A 24955-nucleotide genomic window follows, 5' to 3' on the forward strand; every position below is an offset into this window, starting at 1 on the left:
AGAGAGGGAACACAAGCAGGGGGAGTGGGAGAAGGAGAAGCAGGCTTCCCGCTGAGCAGGGAGCCTGATGCGGGTCTCGATCCCAGGGCCCTGGGATCATGACCTGAGTTGAAGGCAGATGCTTAACTATGAGCCACCCAAGCACCCCATTCCCCCTCCTTTTATTTATTTATTTATTTATTGGTAAGGATTTTATTTATTTATTTGACAGAGAGAGAGCAATCACAAGTAGGCAGAGAGGCAGGCAGAGAGAGAGGAGGAAGCAGGCTCCCAGCTGAGCAGAGAGCCCAATGTGGGACTCGATCCCAGGACCCTGGGATCATGACCTGAGCAGAGGCTTTAACCCACTGAGCCACCCAGGCGCCCTCCCCGCCTTTTAAATGTACATCCTATTACTATTTTCTTTGCAGTTACTACGGGGATTACGTTTAACATCCTAAAGTTATAACACTGGAATTTGATTTTATAACTACACAACTTCAAGTATACGAAAACTCTCCTCATTTACAGATGCAGCCCCACCTCTTTCGGTTGTTGATGTTATAAAATTACATCTTAATACATTGTGTGTAGAAAAAAAAAAACTAAGAATTATTTTAATGCATTATTTTCTTAAATCATAGAAAACAAAATACAGTTATAAACAGTTGTTACATTGATACTAGATTTTATAATTGTCCACATATTTACCTTTATTGAGAACTTTATTTCTCATTTGGCTTCATGTTCTCTTTCAAACTACCTTCAGTATTCCTTGGGGCAGGTTGTGTGGTCCCAAACTCCCTTTCTGTTTATCTGGAAATGTCTTGATAATTCCCTCACTTTTGGAAGGGGGAACAAGGGGCAGGGGGAGTGGGGGAGAGAGGGTCTCACGTAGACTCCCGGCTGAGCATGCAAGCCTACTCCGGGATTGATCTCACAACCCTGAGATCGTGACCTGAGCCTAAATCAAGAGTCAGACGCTTAAGTGACAGAGCCCCCTGGCACGCCACCCTCACTTTTGAAGGACAGTTTTGACAAGTACAGGGTTCTGGTTGACAGTTTTTTCCTTTCATCACTTTAATGTATTGGCTTACTGTCTTCTCGCATCGCGAGTTTCTGAGGGAAATCTCTGAAGTCTTAGTGAGGACTCGATGTGACAAGTTTTCTCTTTGGCTGCCTTCCAGATTTGCTCCCTGTTTCTCTCTTGACATTTTGATTATGTTCTGATGTGAGTCTTGGAGTGTGTCATGTGTGCAGTGTGTTGAACATCTCGCATGCTTATATCCATGTCTTTCGCCATTTTTAGAACACTTTTAGCCATTATTTCTTCAAATAATCTCTCCTTCCCTTCCTCTCCTGTCCTGGGATGCCCCCAGTGTGTGCACTGTCCCTGTTCATGGTGTCCCGCAGGTCCCTTCAGCTCTGCTCACTTCTGTTCCTAACATTTCCAGTTTCAGCACTTCTGTTCTCGAGCACCGATTCTTCTGCCCCGTCAGATCTGCTCTCAAATACCTCCAGTGACTTTTTCATTCAAATCCCTGTAATTTTTATTTATTTATTTATTTTTAAATAGATTTTATTTATTTATTTGAGAGAGAGAGAGAGAAAGCGCAAGCGGGGATGGGCAGAGGGACAAGCTGACTCCCTGCTGGGCAGAGTCAGGATGCGGGGCTCCATCCCAGCACCCTGAGATCATGACCTGAGCCAAAGTCAGATACTTAATCAAGTGAGCCACACAGACACCCCTCAAATTACTGTAATTTTTAGTTCTGGAATTTCTTTTACTTTGTTTTTAGTGTTTTTTAATCTCTTAATTGTTCTTCCCATTTTGTTCATATACCACATTCTTGACCTTAATCAATATCCTCCTTTAGTTCTTTGAGCATCTTTAACAATGCTGTTTTATTTAAGTCTTTGTCCAGTAAGTCTGACATCTGTTCTTTGTCCAGGACAGTTTCTGTTGGCTTTTGTGTTTTTTTGTTTGCTTGTTTTTTTTTTTGTTTTTTGTTTTTTTTTTTACCTTTGAAAAGGGCATACTTCCTGTTTCTTTACATGTCTTCTGAATTTTTGATGAATGCTGGACATTGGATACTAATAATGTGGCAACTCAGGAAATCAGATTCTCCTCTCTACCTCTGGGTTTGCTTTGTAATTCCTGTTTTCTAGGCTGTCTTTTGCTGAGGGTCAGCCTGAGGTGTAAATTTAAGGTCTTCTCAGGTTTTGCCTTCCCTGGGTTAACCGATGACTTTCTCATTTTCCCCACATACGCAACTGCTTCTGCATGTCCTAGTTTTTTTTTTTTTTTAATATAATTTTTTATTTTTTATAAACATATATTTTTATCCCCAGGGGTACAGGTCTGTGAATCACCAGGTTTACACACTTCACAGCACTCACCAAAACACATACCCTCCCCAATGTCCATAATACCACCCCCTTCTCCCAAACCCCCTCCCCCCAGCAACCCTCAGTTTGTTTTGTGAGATTAAGAGTCACAATGGAATACTATGCAGCCATCAAAAGAAATGAAATCTTGCCATTTGCGACAACATGGATGGAACTAGAGCGTATCATGCTTAGCGAAATAAGTCAAGCGGAGAAAGACAACTATCATATGCATGTCCTAGTTTTTTATGTCTGGTTCCTGGAAGGGGGAAAAGAGAAAAATGAGAGGGGGCACATATCAGCTTTTAACTCCCTAGTGGTTCCTTCGGCAGAAGAGGGAGCTGTGGCAACAGTGGCCATCCCCCTCTTCATCTGCATCTCTGTGATCAGAGGCAATGATAAGTGATCAGACCACAGATCCCCAATATTTGAAGGACAGGCTCCTTTCTGCCAATGAGGTTCTTATAAGCTGTGTGCAAGCTGCACCTGGAACAAATGCATGACTGCCTGCTGTGAGTCAGGGCTGCGGATGGATAGCTGCTACTGTGCTAAGAGCGGAAATTGCCAAGATTCCCAGCAATTCCCCATGTGACTCTCCAGTAGGCTTTGGAGTTCTGAAGCAGGTATGTCAGACAGATTCTTCTAATGTGGTTGTGCAGGGGTGATACAGACTCCTAGTGCTTCCTGTGTTCATCTTCATGGAATGTTCCTCCCTTTCCCCCACCTGGGAAGAACAGTTTTGTATGGTACAGAATTCTAGGTTGCTGGGGGCTTCTCCCAACACATTAAATGTTATGCATCACTCTCTTGTTTCTTGCATGGTTTCATTTGGTTTGCAAATGAAAAATGGTTTGCATTTTTTTAAAAATCCCCACTCTGATTCTCCCAACATTCCTGCCAGATGTGAGTCTGACTCTGATACTTGCTCTGTCACTTCAGACTGTGTTTTGTCTTTGTGTTATCCCTCGTGGGTTTTATTGAAACCTGGGCATGATGGACTAGGTGAAAGGAACTCCAGTAAATAGCCCTTCAGTGATGTGGTGGTACGTATGGGAGCAGGGCAAGTGTTCTACCCTGCAAGATTAGGTTTCGGTCTTTTTTTCCTTTTTTTTTTTTTTTTTTTAAGCTGTTCTTATGGTTCAGGTGTATTTATTTTATTTATTTTTTTACTGTGTTATGTTAGTCATCATATAGTACATCATTAGTTTTTGATGATGTGTTCCATGATTCATTGTTTGCATAGAACACCCTGTGTTTCATGCAATCTGGACCCTCCTTAATACCCATCACCAGTTTCACCCATCCCCCACGCCCCTCCCTCCTAAAATTTTTGTGAGCCTGTTGCTCTAGGATCTGACCTTCACAAATGCCTCTGGGGGTTTTCCCTGCTGCATGTGGGCCAGAGGACACTGGAACTGGGAGTTTCCCTCCGCACACAGGAGGGAAAAGCTGGTGGAAGTTGGGTATGCGCCTTCCCCCTGGTTGGTTGGACTCTGGTAAAAGCCCTGTAGGTCTGGTAAAATAGTTCCTTCCAAAGGCGGGTCTCTTTAGGAAAACAGGATGCTCTGCATATCTCAAATGGTTATTTTCTCCCTCTCCCTGTCAGGAGCACAAGGGAATTCTTCTCTTCAGTGTCCACTGTGAGTCCCTGCTGGGCCTCTCAGAGGTACACTCACAAAAGCATGACTGGGTCCCCAAGAGATTTTGTCCTTCCGAGTTGTCCACACAGAGCGTCCAGCAACCAGGCAGTTACAGTCTGTTTTCTTGTCTGGCCTTGGCTCCCATAGTGTCTGAGGGGTTCTGTACCCATAAGTTGTGGATCTCTGTGTCTGCTGGTCTAATTTTTACGACAGCAGCTTGCCCTGTGACCTCACCTCTCCAATAGAATTAGGGCTTATTGGTTTTCAGTTTAGCTGTTTTGTTGTTGTTGTTGGAGGGACAAAGCAACAATTTCCCAGCATTCTACATGCAAGTCTGGAAGCCTGAATTCCTCTTTCTATTTTTTTTTTAAAGATTTTATTCATTTATTTGACAGACAGAGATCACAAGTAGGCAGAGAAGCAGGCAGAGAGAGAGGGGGAAGCAGGCTCCCCGCTGAGCGGACAGCCCGATGCGGGACTCGATCCCTGGATCCTGGGATCATGACCTGAGCCGAAGGCAGAGGCTTAACCCACTGAGCCACCCAGGCGCCCCTCCTCTTTCTATTTTTGAAAAAGATTTTATTTATTTATTTATTTATTTATTTATTTATTTATTATCTCTGCCGAGCAGGGAGCTCTATGTGGGACTTGATTCCACGACCCTGGAATCATGACCTGAGTGAGACAAAGGCAGACACTTAACCAACTGAGCCACCCAGGCGCCCCCTCCTTATTTTTAATAGATAGCGCACGCACGCGCACACACACACACACACACACACACACACACAAACACACAATATCTGGGAAGAAAAAAAGAATATGCAGAGTAGAGCCAAGATTTTATTTTCACCACCGCATTCTACTTATAATATGTAACTACTACTAGCTTCTTGTGGATTATATTAGAGATAGTGTATACTCTATGGGACCATTTGGCTGATTATGTATGTGTTTATGCATACATATATGTATGTTTAATAGACTCTGTTCCCAAAATGGGGCTCAAACTCACGATGCCAAGATCAAGAGTTGTGTGCTCTCCAACAAGCCAGCCGGGTGACCTTGCTGCATATTTTTTGTACCAATAGTGTCATAGCATACCCAGTATCTTTTTTTTTTTAAGATTTTGTTTACTTATTTGTCAGAGAGAGAACGAGAGCGTGCGCGCACAAGCAGGGGGAGCAGCAGGCAGAGGGAGAAGCAGGCTGAAGGCAGATGCTCAACTGACTGAGCCACCCAGTATCTTATAACTTACTATTTGTCACTCAACAATGTATCTTGGAGATTCTTCTTTCTAATTGCTGCATAGTATGTCTTTGTTGGATAATTTAGATGTTTCCAATTCTATTTTTTGGTCAGTTATGTGCATTGCAGTTTTGTGAACTGTTGTGCAGAGATTTTAATTTCTTTTTATGGTGGTAAAATACCTGTAACCTAAAATTTACCCTTTTAATAATTTTTAAATTCAGTGGCATTACGTACATTCACATTGTCCAACCATCACACCAGCCCCCTGCAGACCACTTGCATCTTCCAAACTGAACCGTGTCCCCATTAAACACGAGCTGCCCGTCCTCCCTCGGCCCTGGCAGCCACCATCTACTTTCTCTCTGACTTTGACTGCTGCGGGGCATCTCCAGGTTTTAATTTTTTTAAAGATTTGTTTACTTGAGAGAGAGAGAGAGAGATCATGGGAGGGGAGAGGGTCAGAGGGAGAAGCAGATTCCTTGTGCCCGGAGCCTGAGGTGGGACTCGATCCTGGGACTCTGGGATCATGACCTGAGCTGAAGGCAGTTGCCTAAGCACCTCAGCCACCCAGGTGCCTCTAGGTTTTAATTTTTTTATGTAGATAAAGTCACTGATCCTGTTCTTGTTGGCTGGTCCTTTACTGTGTTGTCTAGGTCAGAGATGGTAATAATGGCCTCCTTCAGGAAGGTCACCCCTTTGCTTGGATTATCCTAGAGCATGAGAGCTGGAGAGGGAGGTGAGCAGAAGGCAGGTGGGGAGCAGCTGCGCTGGACCAGGCCCTGGGAACGTGAGCAGCGCAGGTGACAGCATGCTCAGCCTCACCCTCTCTTTGAATGGGAAGGGGCTGTGTGCCCTCAAAGGCCCCCCAACTCATTATGCAGTTAGGGCGTGTTGGAGTCGGTGGGATCGGCTCGGGAGAGCAGGACCTTGCCCCTGGTGGGTTCAGGGGACCCGCGTAGCTAGGAGTTCGTTTCCAGTTGCCCAGTTTCCTGTACCTGAGCACCCCAAGGCCACCTCATGCAAGACTTTTCTCTCCCCTCCCCGCTCCAATTACGAAGGTAACTCATGCCTTTCGTGCCAAATTCAAATGTTATAGTAAAATGCAGGGCACCTCACCATGGTCTGATCCCCAAAGAAAACCGCAGTGCACAATAAGGCACATATTTTTTTTATGTTCTTTCCTATTCGAACACATTTATTCCTGTATTTAACAGCATACACGGGCATCTTTCACTTGCATACACAGTGATCGTTCTACCTCAGTTAAAAAAATAAGTACTGAGAATGTATTTGTTAAAATTTTTATTGTAAATAATAAAAAAAATAAAATCTTAAAAAGAAAAAAAGCAACAGGCACCTGGGTGGCTCAGTCAGTTAAGCGTGTCTTTGGCTCAGGTCCGGATCCCGGGGTCCTGGGATGGAGCCCCACGTCGGGCTCCCAGCTCCACGGGGAGTCTGCTTCTCTTTCTTTTCCTCTGCTTGTGCAAGCTCTCTCTGTCAAGTAAATAATGAGAAAACAAAACCTTAAATTTTTATTGTAGAAGTGTTTCATGAATACATTCAATCAACAATATATGAAGAAAGTGACATTATTTCTCTTGTTTCTCCCTCTCTCCTCCTTCCAGACGGGATAACTTGGATCCTCTCTAGTTTGCATTTACACCCACGCCCACACGTTTGCTTCACAACCGCAGACTTTGAACAGTGCTCACGTCAGTACAAGTGTGACTCGTTTTCTGACTGACTGTGTGCCTTTTGAGTATGCCGTAATTCAGTGCCCAAGAGTCGCCCAGGAAACTTGTTAGGACACGGTTGCAGAGGGACGCCTGGGTGGCTCAGTTGGTTAAGCAGCTGCCTTCGGCTCAGGTCATGATCCCAGCGTCCTGGGATCGAGTCCCACATCGGGCTCCTTGCTCAGCGGGGAGCCTGCTTCTCCCTCTGCCTCTGCCTACCATTCTGTCTGCCTGTGCTCACTCTCTCCCCCTCTCTCTCTCTGATAAATAAATAAAAAAAAATCTTAAAAAAAAAAATAGAACCTGGCTGCAGAGCGTTGCTCCCAGTCTCGTGCTGGGGCGGGTCAGTGCAGCCTGAGGCTGTCTCAAGGTGCCCATGTTGGGAACCAAGCCCTGTCCAACACCGCTGCTTGTACAAATACCCTGTGTGTATTGGGGGTTTTGTAGGGTAATTTGTGGGCATGGAAATGATGGGTCAAAGAGGACTAGCAGCAACTACTTTTACTGATGTGGCTCTATTTGGGGCTCCAACAGTGCAGATCCTTCTCCCCCAGCAGTGTGTGTCCTGTCTGTCCCTCCCCGCCATCCACGCAAACGGTGTCAAGATTACTTTTATTTTGCCAGTTTGATATGATATATATTTTAAAATACATACTTAATGATGTATTTATGAAAGAAGCTGAAAAATGAATTCTTTTTTTGTAAGTAAACTCCTTATTTTGGGTTTATGCAAACATGTGACATAGTGCCATATGCCTTTCCCCCAGCTCCCCACCGTGTTAACATATGAGGTTTGTTTCCCAGGACGAAGAAATGAACATCGATCCATGACTACCAACTAAACTCCAGATTTTTGGGGGAGTTTACCACTTTCTCCACCAACATCCTTTTCAGATCCCACATTGCATTTAGGGGGATTGTCTCCTTAAGCGACTCTGGTCTGTCCATGTCTCCCGTGTCCCATACAGTCTGAGGAATCCTGGTCGAATGTCCCTCACTTTTCTCATGATTGATGGGGGTTATAGGTTTTGGAGGGAAATGCCAGGGGTGAAGTGCCTTCATACCAGGTGGTCACAGTAGGTGACACACATCGCTGCGCACGTCCTTCAGATGTAAGCTGTGCAGTGAGGAGCCCAGACACACATCGGAAGAGCAACGGGAAGTACTCATTGCTGGCCCTTACTTCCCAGTATCCGGCCACCTCGTTTCTGGATGGCTGCTCAGTGTGGCTGGAAGGTGAGTGTCCCACCTCACCTTTCTTCCTTCCGCTCTTCTCCATTCGTCTTTTTTAAACACAAAAGGAGAAGGCCGTGATTAGTCGTGCTGGCAGTGCGGTTGGCCCTAGATGGCAGCTCAGAAAGCACCCAGGGACCCGGGCCTTGCGCAGGAGGCCCTGCTAACCTTCGCCTTTTGGTCTTGGCTTCACTTCCTCACTACCCGAGGTGACTGGTCCACCCCAGTGTACCTTGTTATCACATCGGACTCTTCAGGTTGTGAGTGAAAGGAACTCAGCTCAAATTATTTTAGCAAAAGATGGAATTTGCTGCATCAGAAACCTGAGAGCAGCTGAGTAAGACTTGATCCTTGGGCTCAGCAGGTGTTCCTGTCCTCACCACTTCCCAGCTGTTTGCTGCCGTCAGAGATGTCTGGACCCCTGTTGGCAGCACACCCTGATCTCCCAGCTTCTTAGTCACCCAGCGGAGGGTGACTCTCCCCATGATCACTTCAAGCAAGCCGAAGGAGCGAGCTCCACTGGATGGACCTGGATCATGTCTGCAGCCTGGCTTGATGTAATTCCTTGAGAATATAGTTCTCGGTTGCACCCAGGCTGAGATCACAAGCCAGCCTGGAGACTAGGCATGATGTTAATTTAAGTCAGACTACATGGGCTGAATAGAGGAAGAGGTACTTCTCCTAATGCTCGTGTCTTTTCTAGCCTTTCCTTTTTCCCTTCTGGCCTCCAGATGGTTCCATTCTCCTCCATGTTGTTAACATGATGCTTTCAAAGCACCTGGCTCTGCCTGCAGTCAGCGATGTACCAAGCTGGGGATGGGGGGGGGGTAGGGTGGGCCCCATCCACCAGGTACATCTGTGGAGAATTTATTTTTTTATTCTTTTAAAGATTTACTTATTTGGGCTCCTGGGTGGCTCAGTGGTTAAGCCGCTGCTGCCTTCGGCTCAGGTCATGATCTCGGGGTCCTGGGATCGAGTCCCGCATCGGGCTCTCTGCTCGGCAGGGAGCCTGCTTCCCTCTCTCTCTCTCTCTGCCTGCCTCTCCATCTACTTGTGATTTCTCTCTGTCAAATAAATAAATAAAATCTAAAAAAAAAAAGATTTACTTATTTATTTGACAGAGAGAGAGAGAGAGAGATCACAAGTAGGCAGAGAGGAAGGGAAGCAGGCTCCCTGCTGAGCAGAGAGCCCGATGTGGGACTCGATCCCGGATCCTGAGATCATGACCTGAGCCGAAGGCAGTGGCTTAACCCACTGAGCCACCCAGGTGCCCCCATCTGTGGAGAATTTAAAAGCAACCATGAAACCAAGATGTAATCTTTTTATCATCACCATTTGCTAGTACTTCTGAACAGTGTGATAAAATGCTCCTTGAAAAAAGAAACCCAGACAGAGAACATTTTTAGCACTGGAGGGTTCCTTAGGGAAATGTCTTAACATGATACTAATTCTCTGTTCAGAGATGCTGAGAAACTCAATCTCAGACATGTTTAGGGTTCTCAGGCCTTGTCAGAGTGTGCGGAGGCTTTCTCCTGAGAGTGTGTGTCTCCCTCCCCCACTTCGGGACTATTTACCTCCTATGAGTGGGCTGTTCCTCCCCTGCTTTTCAACCATCCCTGGGGAGCGCTACCCACCCCAGGCCCCAGCTGCCTTCTATCTGGGCCAGTCCTCAACACTATGGGCTTGTTTTGCCGACTGACTGGCTTCATTTCATTACTGTTCCCGAGGCCTTGCCAGGTGCCCAGTGGTGCTCTAAGCAGTTTTCAAAGTTCCGTCTGTAACTCTTTCTATGTTGAACCATAGATCTGAAGCTGGGTTTTCCTGGCATACTTCAAAGCTATATATTCCAACAGATTGAACGCAGAAGGTGATGTGAGACTCCTACTACCTTCTATGAATCCAAACTTTAGGGAGATTTGCAAAAATGTAAAACAGTTACCATTCTTCTCTATATTTTTGGGAAATATTTTTCCCAAATGTGTAATATTTATATATTTGTACAAACCTATCCATTTAGAGAGAGTGAGAGTTCGTGCGCCTGCGCGCAGGAGCGGGGGGGGGGGGGGGGGGAGGGAGAGAAGCAGGCTCCCTGCTGAGTGCAGAGCCCAGGGCGGAGCTCAATCCCACACCGACACCGTGAACTGAGCCGAAATCAAGAGCTAAGATGTTCAACCGACTGAGCCACCCAGGCACCCCAAAAGCATAATGTTGATTTTTAAATGTTTTTTTTTTTTAAGATTTTATTTATTTATTTGACAGAGAACACAAGTAGGCAGAGAGGCAGGCAGAGAGAGAGAGAGAGAAGCAGGCTCTGCACTGAGCAGAGAGCCCGATGCGGGGCTCGATCCCAGGGTCCTGGGATCATGACCTGGGCCGAAGGCAGAGGCTTTAACCCGCTGAGCCACCCAGGCGCCCCTGATTTTTAAATCTTAAAGTACTCTTAAATTTCACACTTACAATACCGTAAACATCGACACATACAACGCTAGCAAAAGCTTTCTGAGGTCCTGGGACGGAGAGTTTGGGGGCCGCTCATCTAACTGAACTTGGCTGCAGCTCTAGAGGACGGCATCGCGGGTGCCGGGAGGAGGGGCTGGCCACTGACCCCCAGCCTCCCGCTAAAGGCTCCAGGAAACCCACTGGTCCGGGGCCGCGCTTCCACACCTGTGAAGTGCGGAGGACAATGCTTCCACCTCATGGGACTGCTGGGGAGGTTCTGCGCCACGTAGCAAGCACGAGGTGATACTAATAACCCCGTGCGAGATGAGGCACATCCTACTTCATACAGAAAAGGAAGCGGGGGCTCAGAGACGCCAACGCCTTGCGGGGCTTCCACGACTGAGGGGTCCGAGGCTCGCAGACCACCGTAACCCCCGGCCTGCCTGGCCACCCCTTCCCCGACTTGCGGGGCCGCCCAGCTACCCCCTTTCCTTCTCCCCGCCCGCCGGATCTCTATCTCCGCCAGGCCAGCACTGGGCGCCGACCAGCCGCCGGCTGCTCCCGCTTGCCTCACTTCCGGCGCCAGGACCGGAAACCTCGTTTCCGGTTCTCAAATCCGCGCTCCGGAAGTGAGTCACCGCGCCAGCACCCAAGATGGCCTCCTGACCATCCGCCGCAGCGATCAATGGAGGAGAAGCGGGCACAAACCCGGAAGTTGCCCGACTCAGCCATGGCAGCTCCCGGGGGCGTGGCTTCCGGCGGCCGGATCCTGGCAGTCGGGGCGGCAGGGTCGAGCTGAGGCCGTGGCTGACAGGCGCTCCTCCCCCGACGGCTGCGGCGGGTGCCCAGGCGGACGGGCGGCCCTCACCTCGCGGCCGCGAGAGGCGCCAGGGCCGCACCGGGGGATGGACGAGGGAAAGATGGACGAGAATGAATGGAGGTATCACGGTGAGGGCAACAAGAGCCTGGTGGTGGCCCACGCGCAGGTGAGCGGCGGAAGGTCGGCGCAGTCCTGGGCCCTCACCCTGCCCCCGGGGAGCTCCGCGATCCCCCAGCAACACTCCCTCCAGGGTCTATTCCGCGACCCCCTGGTGCCCCCTGCCCTGTCCCGGCTAGTTCCGAGTACCCCCAGCAATACTCCCCCGCCCCAAGGGTCTGTTCCACGACCCGCTGGCACCCCTCTCCCGGCGGATCGGTTCTCCCGCACCCCCTCCCCCGCCCCGGGTAGTTCCGCATCCCGCGTATCCGCGTTCCCTCGGGTAAGTTCCTCGTCCCCCCAGTGTCACCCCCCCCCCCCAGGTCGGTGCCACCCCCCCCCAGGTCGGTGCCACCACTCGCCCAGAGTAACCCACGTCAGGGCTGCGTCCCCCCAGCACCCCCACCGCGCCGCACGCGGTGCCATGTCCGATTGACCAGCCGCGATGGGGCGGAGGCTGCGCCGAGAGGCCGCCCTGGGGGTACCCGGGGTCCGCATGGGGGTCCAGGGAGCTGGAGGAAGCAGCGAAGTTGGGGGGGTGCTGGTATCTCCCTGCGCCAAGGGAGTGTATCGTCCAAGACCCACGGAATTGCTGTGCTCCTGCAGCTGTTGCTAATAATGATTTGTGCAGGTGTTCTTGTTCAGAGTCTTTAAGAATTTAAAGGGTTTCTCTTTCTTAATTCAGTGAGGGGCTGGAGTTTCAGAAAGTGCAATAAGGACTCGCAGGGGAGTGAATCCAGGAAGAGAAGCATGTGGATTCCTGTAAAGCCCCAAACCTCTGACGTTTTGCTGATACAACTAGGCTGGAATGTGGTGGGCAGAGGAGGAGCCCTGGGTGTCACCAAGGGGTTAAGAGCTGGGGAGTTGGAGTCACACAGCTGGGTGCCATCCCAGTTCTACCACTGCCTGGCCCAGGCGCACTTTCTGGATTCATAAAGTGGAACGAGGAACAAAATGCCCATTGTGGACTCACTAGAAGGTTAGGTGAGCAGGTGCTGGGCAAGTGAACACTTTCATTCCTTTTGGACTTAAGCGCCGCAGCTCCTACCGGGTGGCCCCCTGCTCTGTGGTTTCTGCGCAGGCTGTGTGGGGTCAGTGGCAGGGGAAGCTGCAGTCACCCAGGTGGCCCCTGTGATCTGCCTTTGCATTTTGTTTCCCATTAGCACAGTCAGGCAGCTGAAGAACGCGCAGGCTTCAGTCAGGATCTCCAGATGAATAATGGGCAGCGCTTCACCTAGAGCCCTTCTTTGCACCGTCTGCTGGGCGCTGTGCTGTTTGAGGGTGCGGCGGGGCACGGGATATTCCAGCACAGGTCCCTTGGGGTGTTGGGTTACTGTTGTGACCCCTGAACCTTTTTTTTCCTTTTTTTTTTTTTTTTAAAGATTTTATTTATTTATTTGACACAGAGAAATCACAAGTAGTCGGAGAGGCAGGCAGAGAGAGAGAGAGGGAAGCAGGCTCCCTGCTGAGCAGAGAGCCCGACGCGGGGCTCGATCCCAGGACCCTGAGATCATGACCCGAGCCGAAGGCAGCGGCTTAACCCACTGAGCCACCCAGGCGCCCCCCCCTGAACCCTTTCATAGAAGAAATGCTCGTGCTCAGTTCCGTAGTAGGCTGGGTAGTGGGTCTTCATGTCACGTAAGGCTAAGGCTTCCTTTCGAGTGGGGGGCTAATTGCCAAGTTGCAAGGGTGTCAGATGGAGGAGCAAGGCACAGACTCGAAGTAAGAGAACATGAGGCTGGAAGCTGGGAGGCCTCTAGGGTGGCCATAATTACCGTCCCTTGCCCCCCACCCCTCCCCCACAGCCCAGCCCCTCCCCCACAGCTCTGCCCTTTCTCTTAGGGCTTCTGTGTCCTTTCCCTTTTCCACTCCGTCATCAGACTACCCAGGATCTGTGCTCTTCATGCTTATTTTAAGTCGAAATCTGTTTGGCTGTGCTCATTCCAGCCTGGTTGGCGTTAGCTCCTTGTCGCAAGTGGTCTTGTGAGGAAACGTCCCTACCCAGTGAAGTTTCTGACTTGCCTCTTTTTTTTTTTTTTTTTTTTTTTTTAAAGATTTTATTTATTTATTTGACAGACAGAGATCACAAGTAGGCAGAGAGGCAGGCAGAGAGAGAGGAGGAAGCAGGCTCCCTGCTGAGCAGAGAGCCCGATGTGGGACTTGATCCCAGGACCCTGAGATCATGACCTGAGCTGAAGGCAGCGGCTTAACCCACTGAACCACCCAGGCGCCCTCTGACTTGCCTCTTGAACATGGAGAGGCCTTCGTGCTTTGTGTGGGCCTTGAGGTGTGGAAAGGAGGGTAGAGCCCCGGAGGCAGCGTGTCCGGGCCCTGCTGTGCCGGGGGGAGAGAACAAGTGCTCCTGCTCCCCAGACCCACCTCATTCAGTCCAAGAGGGAGGGAGGCTTCGCCAGCGGTCTTGCGGGTCAGGACACTGTCCCTTTTCAGCTCAACTTTCAGAACTGAGCGTCCTTAAAAAGTGCCACAGCCATCTTTCCTCCTCTCCAGCATCAGGACGTGGGGTGCCTTCAGGCAGCCGGTCCCGAGGCCCAGGGTCTGCACCGAAGGAACACGGCCGAGCAGGTTGGGAGGCTTTGAGAACTTGTGGACTGTGGGGCCTGTGTGGGCAATGTAAGACCCAAGGGTCGGTCAGTTCCTGACAGGCTGCCGTCCGCTGTCCGGTGGCTCCTCCATGCCACGGCGGAGGCCCTGCCTTTGCTGCCCTGGGCCTGGCACAGACCCTCTGTGCTGCTCCGAGGCTGTGGCCTGCCCGGCACTGTATGCAGGGGGACTCCCGGAACCCACCCCATGGAGGGGTCCTGGGCAAAGGCATCCCCCCCGTGGGAGTGCACTGTCCTCCACCGCTGCGGCCCAAGGACCCTGTGGCTCTTCTTGTGGCCTGTCCCACTTGGGCTCACGCTGAGCTATGGTCAAGCCCAGCAGTTGCCCTCACGTGTGCTGCCACGTGGGCTTTCTCTCTGCTTCTCCATCTGCACTCGCCCTCCTCACCTTCTCGTCAGGTGGCTTTGGCCCTGCCCTGTCCTGGGAAGGTCACGAGTCTGGCTTGTCACTTTATCTCTGAAGTGGTGGGAGCAAGGGCCCCTCTCCTGGGGCTTGTCACACCAGCTCCAGGGATGCGTTCCTCCCTGTCGACAGGTGAACACGAAATACCTGCCAACAAGAATCTTCTGGAAAAGCTCAGGAGATGCAGCTCGTTTCTGCCTTTCAGGTTCTACAGCCTTTCTAAGCTTCTGAGGGTGTGTGGGACCCTTTACCTCTGCGACTGTTCTGACACCCTGGGTGTTTGTCTGGGTCCTGAAGATGCGAAGTTCAAGCAGTCAGGGTCCGTTGGACTCCTCTTGCCATCCTGGTTTCGGGATTCCTGGTGTGTGGATCATGTGTGACGGAGATGCTGCAGACAGAGGAAGGTTGTTCTGTTCTGGGCTTTGTTTTGTTTTTTTTTTTGTTTTTGAATATGGCATATTCCCAAGTCCTAGGCCACTCCCTTCTTTAATTTTCTGCTGAATCTAGCTCAGAGAGTCTTAACTTTTTGTTGTTTCTAGTGTTTTTGTTTTTTTTTAAACAAATAGTTCATTCTCTGTTTGGAATTTTTCGTGGTGCGCGTCCAGGTCGACACAGCTGATGTGACTTATTCTCGGGAGGCCTCACAAGAGAGTTCTGCACGTGACCCTGCCTGTAATCATTCCCGGGATCACCTGTAGTCACATGCTAGGATTTGTGATTTCCAGCCCTAACCTTGGGGAGCTGAGCTCTGCCTTCCCGCTATTTGAGCTCTGCCTGTCTGGGCCTGGTCTCCCGAGGTGGCTCGGTGGCATCCCTGCCCACTGTGCGCTTCCTCCTCAGTCCCGACGGCACTTGCCCTGTCGACCAGGAAGGTCCACAAGGCTTGTGTGTGTCCTGGGGAAGGACCAGACGGCACCATGGGCTCCCCTGCCTCGCTCTGTGTGTGTGTGTGTATGTCTGGGTGGGTCTGCGGGCCCGGAAGGCTCCCTGCAGACCTGTTCGTGCTTCTCTAGGACACCTGCGCCGCGCACTCCATGCAGTTGGGGTCTGTCTTACAGCTCCTTTTCTTCTGGCTGTCGGATTTTCCATCCTTTCAGGGACCACCCAAGTGCCCCTTCTGCCCCACCCCCCAGGTGTCTGGCCCCCAGATGTTGGCCGGGGTTACTCCTCCACTGCTGCCCCCACCCCGCAACCCCCGGCCCCTGCTTGAATCCATGACCGCATTGGTCCTGTGGCCACTGTGGGTGCAGACCAGGCAGCCGGAGCTTGGGAAGGAGAGTGTCCTGCCCGCTGTAGGTCCCAGGCTGTCCCAGTGCGCCCAGTGCGGTGCCCTCTGTGACATGGCTCGCCACCAGCTTCTCTATGGGACTGTCAACCCAGCGCCTGTCCCGGCCCTCGTCCCCTCTCCACACTGCCGGCGTGGGTTCTGTCACTGGCATTCTGATGGACTAGGCTGTGGCTTGGCCTCACGAGCAGCCAGCCCGGGCACCGGGACAGCACCCTGAGGGGTGAGCCTTTCTCTTGTGTTTCTCTCCCTTTCTCATGGACGTTGCCTGGTCCCCAGTGCCCTGTGGTCTTCCCGGTGTGTCCTGGGCCTGAGATGGTGCACCTGCTGGGGCCCATGGGCGCGGGGTGGCCTCCCCCTCCACCCCCTGTGTGTGCTGGAGGCCCTGGTGCCTTGATTCCACCTGCGGGTTCCCTCCTTCGGGCTTCTTGTGGGCAGCTGGCCCTCTTAGTGTGTTGCTCTCTGTGCTCTTTCATTCTCCTGTGATGCTAATTACTGCTTGCTGTCTCCTTCCAGAAAATACAGAATATTGGAGGGAAGGTAGTGAAAAGCACCCAGTATTTTCCCACTGAGAAAATAATTTTTGTCAGTGCTTTGGTGTACTTGCTTCCATTTTATGCTATTTTTTTAAAAAAGATTTTATTTATTTATTTGATAGAGAGCCCAAGTAGGCAGAGAGGCAGGCAGAGAGAGAGGAGGAAGCAGGTTCTCCACTGAGCAGAGAGCCCGATGCGGGGCTCGATCCCAGGACTCTGGGATCATGACCTGAGCTGAAGGCAGAGGCTTAACCAACTGAGCCACCCAGGTGCCCCTCATTTTATGCCTTTATTGGGTGCTCAGGAATCCCGTTTTTGTTTTCCGATTTTTCACTCAACCTCAAAGCATCAGCGTGTAGAAAATCCTTTGCCCCCTGTTCAAGGCGGCAGAGCCCTTGGGCGGCCAGAGTCCCCACTCCGCACGGTCAGACATTCACGTGGCTGCGCAGTTAGGGCCGTGGCTTCTCAGGGCGTCACAGGTGTGGCTCCCAGGCTGTTTGGCACGCGATGCCCCCCTCCCCAGCCTGGGACTTCTGTTCCTTTCGTAAGTGACAAGTTGTGACCTTCACTGTGGGCTTTGAGGTAGTTTAATGTGTGTGTGTGTCATACTTCCACTCACTGACTCTTTCTGCCTGTGAAAATCCCAGCTTCTCTGTGTCCTCAAGGGCGTGAGCGCCTGCGGCGCTCTCCTGGGCGCTCTCCTGGGCGCTCTCCTGGGCGCTCTCCTGGGCGCTCTCCTGCGTCAGGCTGCAGGGCCTCCCCGACCCTGTCCCCTTCTCTCCACTTCCCTGGCGTTCTGTGCTGGACGGATGTTACGAAGTTGTCCCAGTTGTTGCTCCCTAGAGATGCTGTCACTGGTGTTGGATCCTTTCAGACTTTTCCATATAAACTGAGTATACACATACTTTAAAACTTTTTATTCTATGAACTTTTAAAAATCAAGTGTAGCAAACCTACAGAAACGTGCCTGGATCGTAAGTGTATATGTAGCTCGATTATCACTGAGTGCAGGGACCGGTGATCCCGTGATGCGCAGTGCTGTGACCAACCCCTTCTAGAACATTCCTCAGGGACAGTCCCACCCACCTGTGGGGTGGTCCCCGGGGCTTTCTCTTACCGGCTTTTGAACTTGACACGAATGGAGCTGTACCCATATGCACGTGTCCAGGTGTGTTTAAAGCCCCGTTTGTGCACTTCCTCACTCACCAGTGCGTGACGACTGCAGCTCAGTGTCTGTGAACGTCCGTCTGTGTCCTGCGCTCCGGGGTGTGGACAGCACCCTGCTGTGTCCAGCCAGCGCGCTGTTGGCCCCGGGGTTTGTTTCCATTTTACTGGGAATTACGAACCACACTCCCGTCTGCGGTAGCTGCGGGCTCCTGGGTACCGTAGTTATTTCTGTGAGTTTGATTACTGGGGATGAGCTGGCTGGGCCAGAGGCGTCTGGTTTTCCTGGTTGCCCTGGGACCCAGGCCTGCCCCCGCTCCCCACTGCCACTCCGTGGTCCCCAGGCTTGGGGCGGGCACTGACTGGACTTTGCTTTACTTCCCAATAGCGTTGTGTGGTGTTGCGTTTCCTGAAGTTCCCTCCAAGCAGGAAGAAGGTAAGATTGGTGGGTTTGCCACCCTGTCATTAATTATATAAGGAAACTTTGGTTTTTTTTTTTTTTTCCCATTACAGAAGTATTAGTGCTAATTATAGAAATTTAAATGTGACACAGCAGTGGGCACAGAAAGTGGGGTGTCCATAACCCTGTAGGGCCAGCGTTTTGATCTTCCTGGTCACTTTAGGTCCCTTGGGAGGGTCTGTGGTTCTGAGCGAGGAGCAGGCAGGGAGCCCCGCTTGTGGCCAGGTCATCCAGGGCCAGGGCTCAGCTTTGCCACCCGCTGGCTCCGTTTCCCCATCTGTGGGATCATAGCTGTGACAATGAGTCGGTGCTACTGGCGGATGGTGGCAAAGTCCCAGCGGGTGGTGCTGGTGGGGCGCGGGGTTTCTGTTCACTGAGGCACCAGGCAGAGAGCACCGTGGACGTGCTCAGCGAGCTGCCTCCCACTAGAGTCTGCCTCCCTCCAGGTGGGAAGTGGCTGTGGTGTGTGTTTGGGGGTGATTGAAAAGAGAGGCAGGGGCCCTGGGTGCCGCCCCACAGTAGCTGGGGAGTGAGGGGTGGGTGGCAGTTGGGTCCCCAGCGGGGTGCGGGAGAGATGAGTCCGCTGGGTTGGGGGGCCTCGCCTGGGGGGCAGGCGGGGTGAATGGCTTTGGAAATGAAGGGCCTCGCAGAAGGAGACGAGGGGACCGAGGGAGAAGGCCTGGGGACGGTGTGGGATGGAGGAAGGTGGCCCCCGGCGGGAGAGGGCGTTTCCTGCCTTAGCGGCCTCTGGAGGCCTGTGGGTGTTGTGTTCCTGTGGGATCCGGTGGATCCGAGTGGAGGCTAGAACCTTCTCCAGGCAGCTCACACCGCCCCTTCCGCCGAGCAGTCTGCAGCGCCTGGAAAGGCCATGCTCTCTGGATGCCTCTGTCAGCGTTTCTGCTCAGATTTACTGAGGTGGCGTCTTCTGAGGCAATAGTTTGTCTGTACTTTACGAGTGGTACCATGTGCCACCGGCCGCGTGAGCGGTGGGGGGTCGCGTGGGGTCGTTCTGTCGACGGAAGAGCTTTCTGTTGGGAGCTCTGTGGCCAGGCTGTGGGTGCCCCGGGAGCGCCCCGGGTTTGCTGTGGGGCCTTGGTCCTACGCAGGCTGCGGTCTGTGCGCGCTTCAGGGCGTGGGTGGCAGCTCTAAGCGCGACGTTCCGCGAGCCCACGGCCTGCTGTCCCCCCCGGGTCCTGCCGTCCACCCTCAGCCTGCCGCCCTGGGCCAGAGGGAGGCGCTCAGGGCTGATTTCCTTTCTCCCCCAGATCTCATAGCCTGTGGGTTAAGAGCCTCTGACTGGGAAGCACATATTCTACATTTGGTTGCTGGGGATGCAAGTCAGAATGCCTGGTGATTTGGGGCCGGGAGAGATTTTCAAAGGGGCATTGGTTAGGGGCCGTGTCCTGATGGGAGGAGGGCGGGGGCTGCGGGCCGACATTCCCTCTGGCGGGCCTGGCCGTCTCCGCGGTGAGGCTCCCCTGCCCCCGAGGCCCGGGCATCTGGTGCGTAGGCGGCGGCGACATGTGGCCCCACACGGTGCCAGCCGCCCCCTGGTCAGAGGCCTCCCTATGCTTCTCTTTTACAGACCTCAGAAGAAGTATTTCAGCACCTACAGAACATAGTGGACTTCAGCAAAAATGTCATGAAGGAGTTTTTGGGGGAGAACTCAGTCCACTGTGGGGTGAGTGACTGTGATTTACGGAGTCTGAATTCACAGGCATCTTCTGTGTCAGTCATGCCAGGTCTCGGCGATCGTTTGGACCTTAGTGCTTCCTGACGACGCTTGTGTTCAAGTGCTGCTCTCCGGGGCCACACGGTGGCGCCGGGCCTGTAGTCGGACACCCGTCTTCCAGCCGAGAAACGGGAGGCTCAGAGACCACCTGAGCCCCGCAGCTGCTAGGACCCCTGGCCCCCGCCACCCTGCTGTCCTGGGGGGGCTCCAGCTTGGTGAGGTCTGGGGGCGGATCTGGATGGCATCCCTGAGCCCTCTGCCACTAGGGGTCCATTGGGGCTGCGGACCCTCTTGCAGGGTGGGTCTGCCGTGGGGCTGGCAGGGCGGTGCCGGCTGCTGGCCAGAGACCTCAGCTGCTCCTGATGTGGGCTCACGAGGGGCTTCGAGTGTCCGTACGACCTGGCCTTGGCTGCCCCAGCTCATGGTCTGAGAGATGACCTGTCCTGGAGTTGTGTCTGTCCTTTCCACAGCATCCTGCTGGTCTTGTGGGGCAGCCTGGGTGGTGTGGGGCTACAAGGGGTGGGAGTGCCCAGGGCTGTCCTGGTGAGGTCCCCAGCTGTCCCACTGGGAGCCCCATGTCTCCGACCAGCCTGAATGGTGCCTGAGCGAATGCAGCTATGCTGACTGCCAGCTTTCTCCTTGAGAGGGCATTTCTCTGCTTCGCAGTACGTGGGGGATGCTCTAGCCCTTTCTCCCAGGAGGGATCCAAAGGGTGGTGGGGAGCTCAGGGTCCCAGCTGGCGGGGGCCTGGCAGGAACAGCATCAGGATGTAGCCCCAGGGCCCATGGTGTGCTCTGATCCCAGGTGGGGTTCTGTTTGTCCACAGTGGATGGGGCTCTGGCGAATGAGGAGCGCTCACAAGGTCACATCCTGGGAATATCCACCCCTTTGACACATGTCCTCTGCAGGAAGACACTGCCCAAGTGAAACCCAACCTGCTTTTTCTTTCTTGTACGTGGGCTCTGGCACGGTTGAAGTGCAGGAGATCACATCTCTGGTCTGCATGAGGCCACGTTCCGGCAGAACCAGCCTGAGTGAACAGTGACTGCTGACGCCAGGCGGGGGCGGGGCGGGGTGGGGTGGAGTGGAGTCCTGGCGAGAGCCTTTCCCTATGCCCTGTCCCAGCACAAGACACAGACAGGCCCGTGCAGGAGTGTGAGGCTGGCCCGAGCCATAGGCACACCCACCGAGCCGGGTTTGGGACTGGCCTGGGCCTGTCCCTGGGGGTGCTGGAGGTTCAGAAACAAGGAAGAGGCTGTTTCCCTGGGGCCTTCAGGTCTTGCATCTTCAGTACCATGAGGGGTTGAGGCACTGATGGAATGTTAACAGTGTTGCCTTGCTTCTGTGGACCCAGTTCTCCCAAGGTGAACGCCACTGGGGCAGCCTCGACTTCACGTTTGACCTTGATGTGATGGTGAGGGGATGCTTTTCTCCTGGGGGAGCTTCTGGAAGACTGGATGTGCTTCTCCCTTGCCAGACCCCTCCCCCCCACCCAAGCTGGCCCCTCTTTGTCCTTCTCCGCAGTTGCCCTGTCCCTTCGGGGGCAGCTGCCCCTCAGCAGAGACGCTGGTGTGGCTACACTGTCCGCATCACACTGCCGGGGAGGACCTCTGTGGTCCTAACTAGTTCTTCCCGACCCGATACTCTGTGCAGGTGCTGGCTGCCTGCCCTGCTGGGAACCGCCGTCCATCCGTCTGTCAGGCAGGATGGCGTGGGTCACGCTGGTTCCGGAGTCGGAATCAAGGGTTGGTAAATGTAGCCGAGTGTTAAGGATGCCTAAAATAGAGCTCATCATAAAATTGGGAATTTTAGGTGGTTTAAAGAAATGGAGTTCTGCTTTTCCCCTGACCTGGGCCTGGCGGTCACTGCTCTGAGAGCAGCTGAGCCCCGGGTGGCTCTGCATGGTCCCGTCTGCTGCTCCGCGTGCTTCCGTCGTGGCGGGATTTCTTCCCGAGCCGGCCCTGGGGGTGTCAGATTGGGTGGGAGCCGGGGAGACCGACCCGGAGGCGCCCCTTTCCCAGCAGAGGCCCGCGCTCTGAGAGGGCCTGTTGCTCCACACACAGACACCTTTGCGTCTGTCCGATCTGGTCGCATCCTCAGGACAGCAGAGCAGCTTGTATTTGTAAATCCACATGCTGGGTAATTTAACGTGGTGAAATCCGCAGACTGTGAAGCCTGCCGTTTCCCCCGAGTGTCGGTGCGGCTCCCGCGGCGCTAAGCCGGCTCCCGCGGCGCGCTGAGTGTTCCGTCCTTGTTCTGACAGGAAGTGGTTCAGCTGCCTTTGGAGTTCGTGAAGCAGCTTTGTCTAAAGATACAGTCTGAAAGACCAGGTAAGAGCTCCAGCTTGCAGATTCTGTGGGTGATTTAAATATTCCATTTGGTAAATGTTTGATGCATGACTCCGGTTAGGCTGATGGAGTTTTCAGCAGTTCTGCTGCCACAAACCTTACTCTCAGCCAGAAGTGCTCGGAGCGCATAAATACGCTTCTGGGCGTCAGATGGCCACGTCCCAGCACAGAGCATCTGAGCCATGAAATGCTTCTGCCGGACAGGGTGGCTGCAGGAGTCCCGAGGGGGGGGGTGGGGGCGGCCCAGGCGCCCTGAGTACCGTCTCCCAGGGGTGGGACCCACCTGCCTGCTCGTCCTCCTGCAGGCAGTGGACAGACAGGAATGGCAGTGGGTGACAGCTTCTCCCCATCACCTCCGTGCTTTTCTGCACAGGCTTGGGGCAGCGTTGAGACCGAGCACGTGAGAGCTTTTCGTTTTGGTCAGAGATCGGATGTGACGTCCGTGGCGTGGAGGTTGGCCATGTCGCCTCTCGAAGCCTGGCCAGGCAGCTGGGGGATGCAGGTGGCCGGTATCCAGTCCTTCTGTGATTAGGAAATAGAAAGCAAGCAGTGCAGTTGTGCCCCGGAGCCTTGGTTTGGGGCGCTGTGCAAAGCCAGGCTCTGGTGCCGGAAGGAGGCCACCGACGTGTCCCGGCCAGGACTGGGTCGCGGCTATTCCTTTCTGGACCAGGGGAGACTGATGCTTCCTCTAGCAACTCTGCGTCATCATTTTGTTTTACGGTTACCAGTTAAATGTATCCAGTGTGACAGTCATAAGAGCTGTCCCTCGTTGTAACAATGCCTTGTAATTGGCCTCATTACATGACTGGAGGAAGGCTGAATCCCCCTGTGGCCCGGAGACTGCATCCTGGGCGCTGTTGTGAGCCCAGTGACTGGCGGGTCATTCCGAGAAGCAACGGTGTTGGGGGGCTCTGGAGGAACCGGCTGTGGGGGGTGCGGTGAGGCTGCTCCTTCCTCTCTCAGCTTCTGCACTAAGGGAGTCGCAGAGGCGGGGGTCGTCCCCAAGACCACCCCCCCTTCTGGCAGCGCTTACACAGTTGGGGGCACCCACAATGACCTCGGGTCTGATGATTTGCTAGAAGGACCTGAACTCCCCGTTATCCTCATGACTAAGGCTTCTCACACTGAGGGACGCGGATGACACCCAGACCAGGGGAGAGGCTCTGCGGCGTGTCTTCGAGACCCTGCACGCGCTCCCGGGTGGCTTCTCCACTGGGCTTGTGCATGCACTGCTTGCTTCTCCAAGCAGCAAGGTGTGAGCGCGCGGAGGCGGGGGTGCCAGCCGGGGTCGGGGCTGGGGCGCGCGCACACAGCGGGCCGGCCCTCTGAAGGGGGAGCCGGTTCTGCCAGGCCCGGACCCCTGCTGTGAATCCCAGTGTCACACTCGCCTGACTGGGAGCCCACAGATAAACACAGAGGCTCCTTAGGTGGGGCCCCCAGGAGCCTGAGGCTATGGCCTCTCTTGGGCAGGGCTGAAGCTTCCCCCACAGGAGTCTGCCATGTCGCCGTTGGTCATGTCGTCTGTCCTCTGCTCGCCTCAGGTCTCTTCTTGGCTCTGTCTTTCAGAATCTCGCTGTGACAAGGACCTGGACACTCTCAGTGGCTATGCCCTGTGCCTTCCAAACTTAGCCAGACTTCAGACCTACCGTTTTGCAGAGCACCGGCCAATTCTGTGTGTGGAGATCAAGGTGAGCTTGTGTCAAGGGGAAGGTGGTGCGGGGCAAGGAACAAGGGGCCGGACCGTAAGGCCGCGAGTCTTCTGCCTGGAGTGAACTTTACAGCACGAGTTACTGGGATTCCCCACATTGGGCCTCACGGCCCCTTCCCAGCCCCCAGCTCCCACAGACTGGGCTTGCTTCCAGCTCCTTCTGTCACCTGCACCTTGGTGCTCTGCTTCCTCCCACTGGCCAGACCGTTAGATTTAGGCCCGTTCCTGGTGCTCTGATGTGGAGCTGGCCGGTGGCCACCGGCAGAAGCAAGTGTGTCGGGTTGTGCCTCCCCCGTTTTCCTGGGAGGGTGCTGCTCCCCGGGCCTCCTCACCTCCTTCCAAGCTGTGCCCCTTGGCTGCGGGGTGACCCTACACCGCACTCTAGGAGCTCCGTTCCGCTGGGGCTTGTCTGATTGGTGGCGCTCCGCTCCTTTGCTTCTTACTCAGGAGAGTCCTCCCCAGAGGCCCAGAAGCTGTGTGACTCTCGGTCTTCAGCTCTGCTGCCCGCTGTGCCCATGTCCCCCTCGGGAAGCCTCCCAGAGGCCCCAGGCCATTGTTTGTCCCCTCCTCCAAACTTCTGTGGCAGCGATTCCTGGGTCATTCCTGGGGCCCTGAGCACTCACACCTCGGGGGCTCCGTGTGGACTGATGTCCTGCTTGCCCGACCAGAGGGTGAGTGTCCCTTGTATCAGATGACAGGCAGCATCGTCTTCAGAGCCCCAACACCGTGGTCTTAAAAGGCAGCAGATGGGGGCACCTGGGTGGCTGAGACAGTTAAGTGTCCAACTCTTGATTTCAGCTCAGGTCATGATTTTGGGGTCATGGGGTTGAGCCCTTTGTCAGGCACTGTGCTGGCTGCGGAGCCTGCTTAGGATTCTCCCTCTGTCCCTGTCCCCTGGCCACGTGTGCACAGGTGCGCGCGCTCTCAAAAAAATAAAAATAAATCAAAGACCGTAACAGAGCTGGGGGCCAGGGCAGACCCGCCGTGGAAGCTTTCCCTTTGCAGTCTGTCACAGAAGAAACACGAAGCTGCTCTGTGTTGTGCTTTGTCTAGTCCGTG

General features: G+C 53.5%; 1 protein-coding gene and 1 long non-coding RNA gene across 3 annotated transcripts in view; one reads left to right on the forward strand and one right to left on the reverse strand.

Moving 5' to 3' along the window:
- Positions 1–24955, forward strand: part of IPPK (inositol-pentakisphosphate 2-kinase) — a 400388-nt gene that overhangs the window by 341926 nt on the left and 33507 nt on the right. Inside the window, exons 1-5 of one of the 2 annotated variants that reach the window (XM_082694308.1) lie at positions 11410–11649; positions 18037–18084; positions 19694–19789; positions 22104–22170; positions 23755–23876. In XM_082694308.1, coding sequence (XP_082550434.1) covers positions 11569–11649; positions 18037–18084; positions 19694–19789; positions 22104–22170; positions 23755–23876 — 414 coding nt within the window. In that variant the 5' untranslated portion in view covers positions 11410–11568. Of the gene's footprint in view, positions 1–11409; positions 11650–18036; positions 18085–19693; positions 19790–22102; positions 22171–23754; positions 23877–24955 lie in introns of those variants that run through there. The other variant, XM_082694307.1, reaches the window with a different exon arrangement.
- On the reverse strand, positions 6551–11237 carry LOC309846202. Its single transcript, XR_014301783.1, has 3 exons — positions 10889–11237; positions 8056–8274; positions 6551–6752 (listed from the first exon to the last, which is right to left on the reverse strand). It is a non-coding gene; the product is annotated as an uncharacterized lncRNA (long non-coding RNA).

The sequence above is a fragment of the Mustela nivalis genome (genome assembly GCF_964662115.1).
Source record: "Mustela nivalis genome assembly, chromosome: 13".
Taxonomy (NCBI): Eukaryota; Metazoa; Chordata; class Mammalia; order Carnivora; family Mustelidae; genus Mustela; species Mustela nivalis.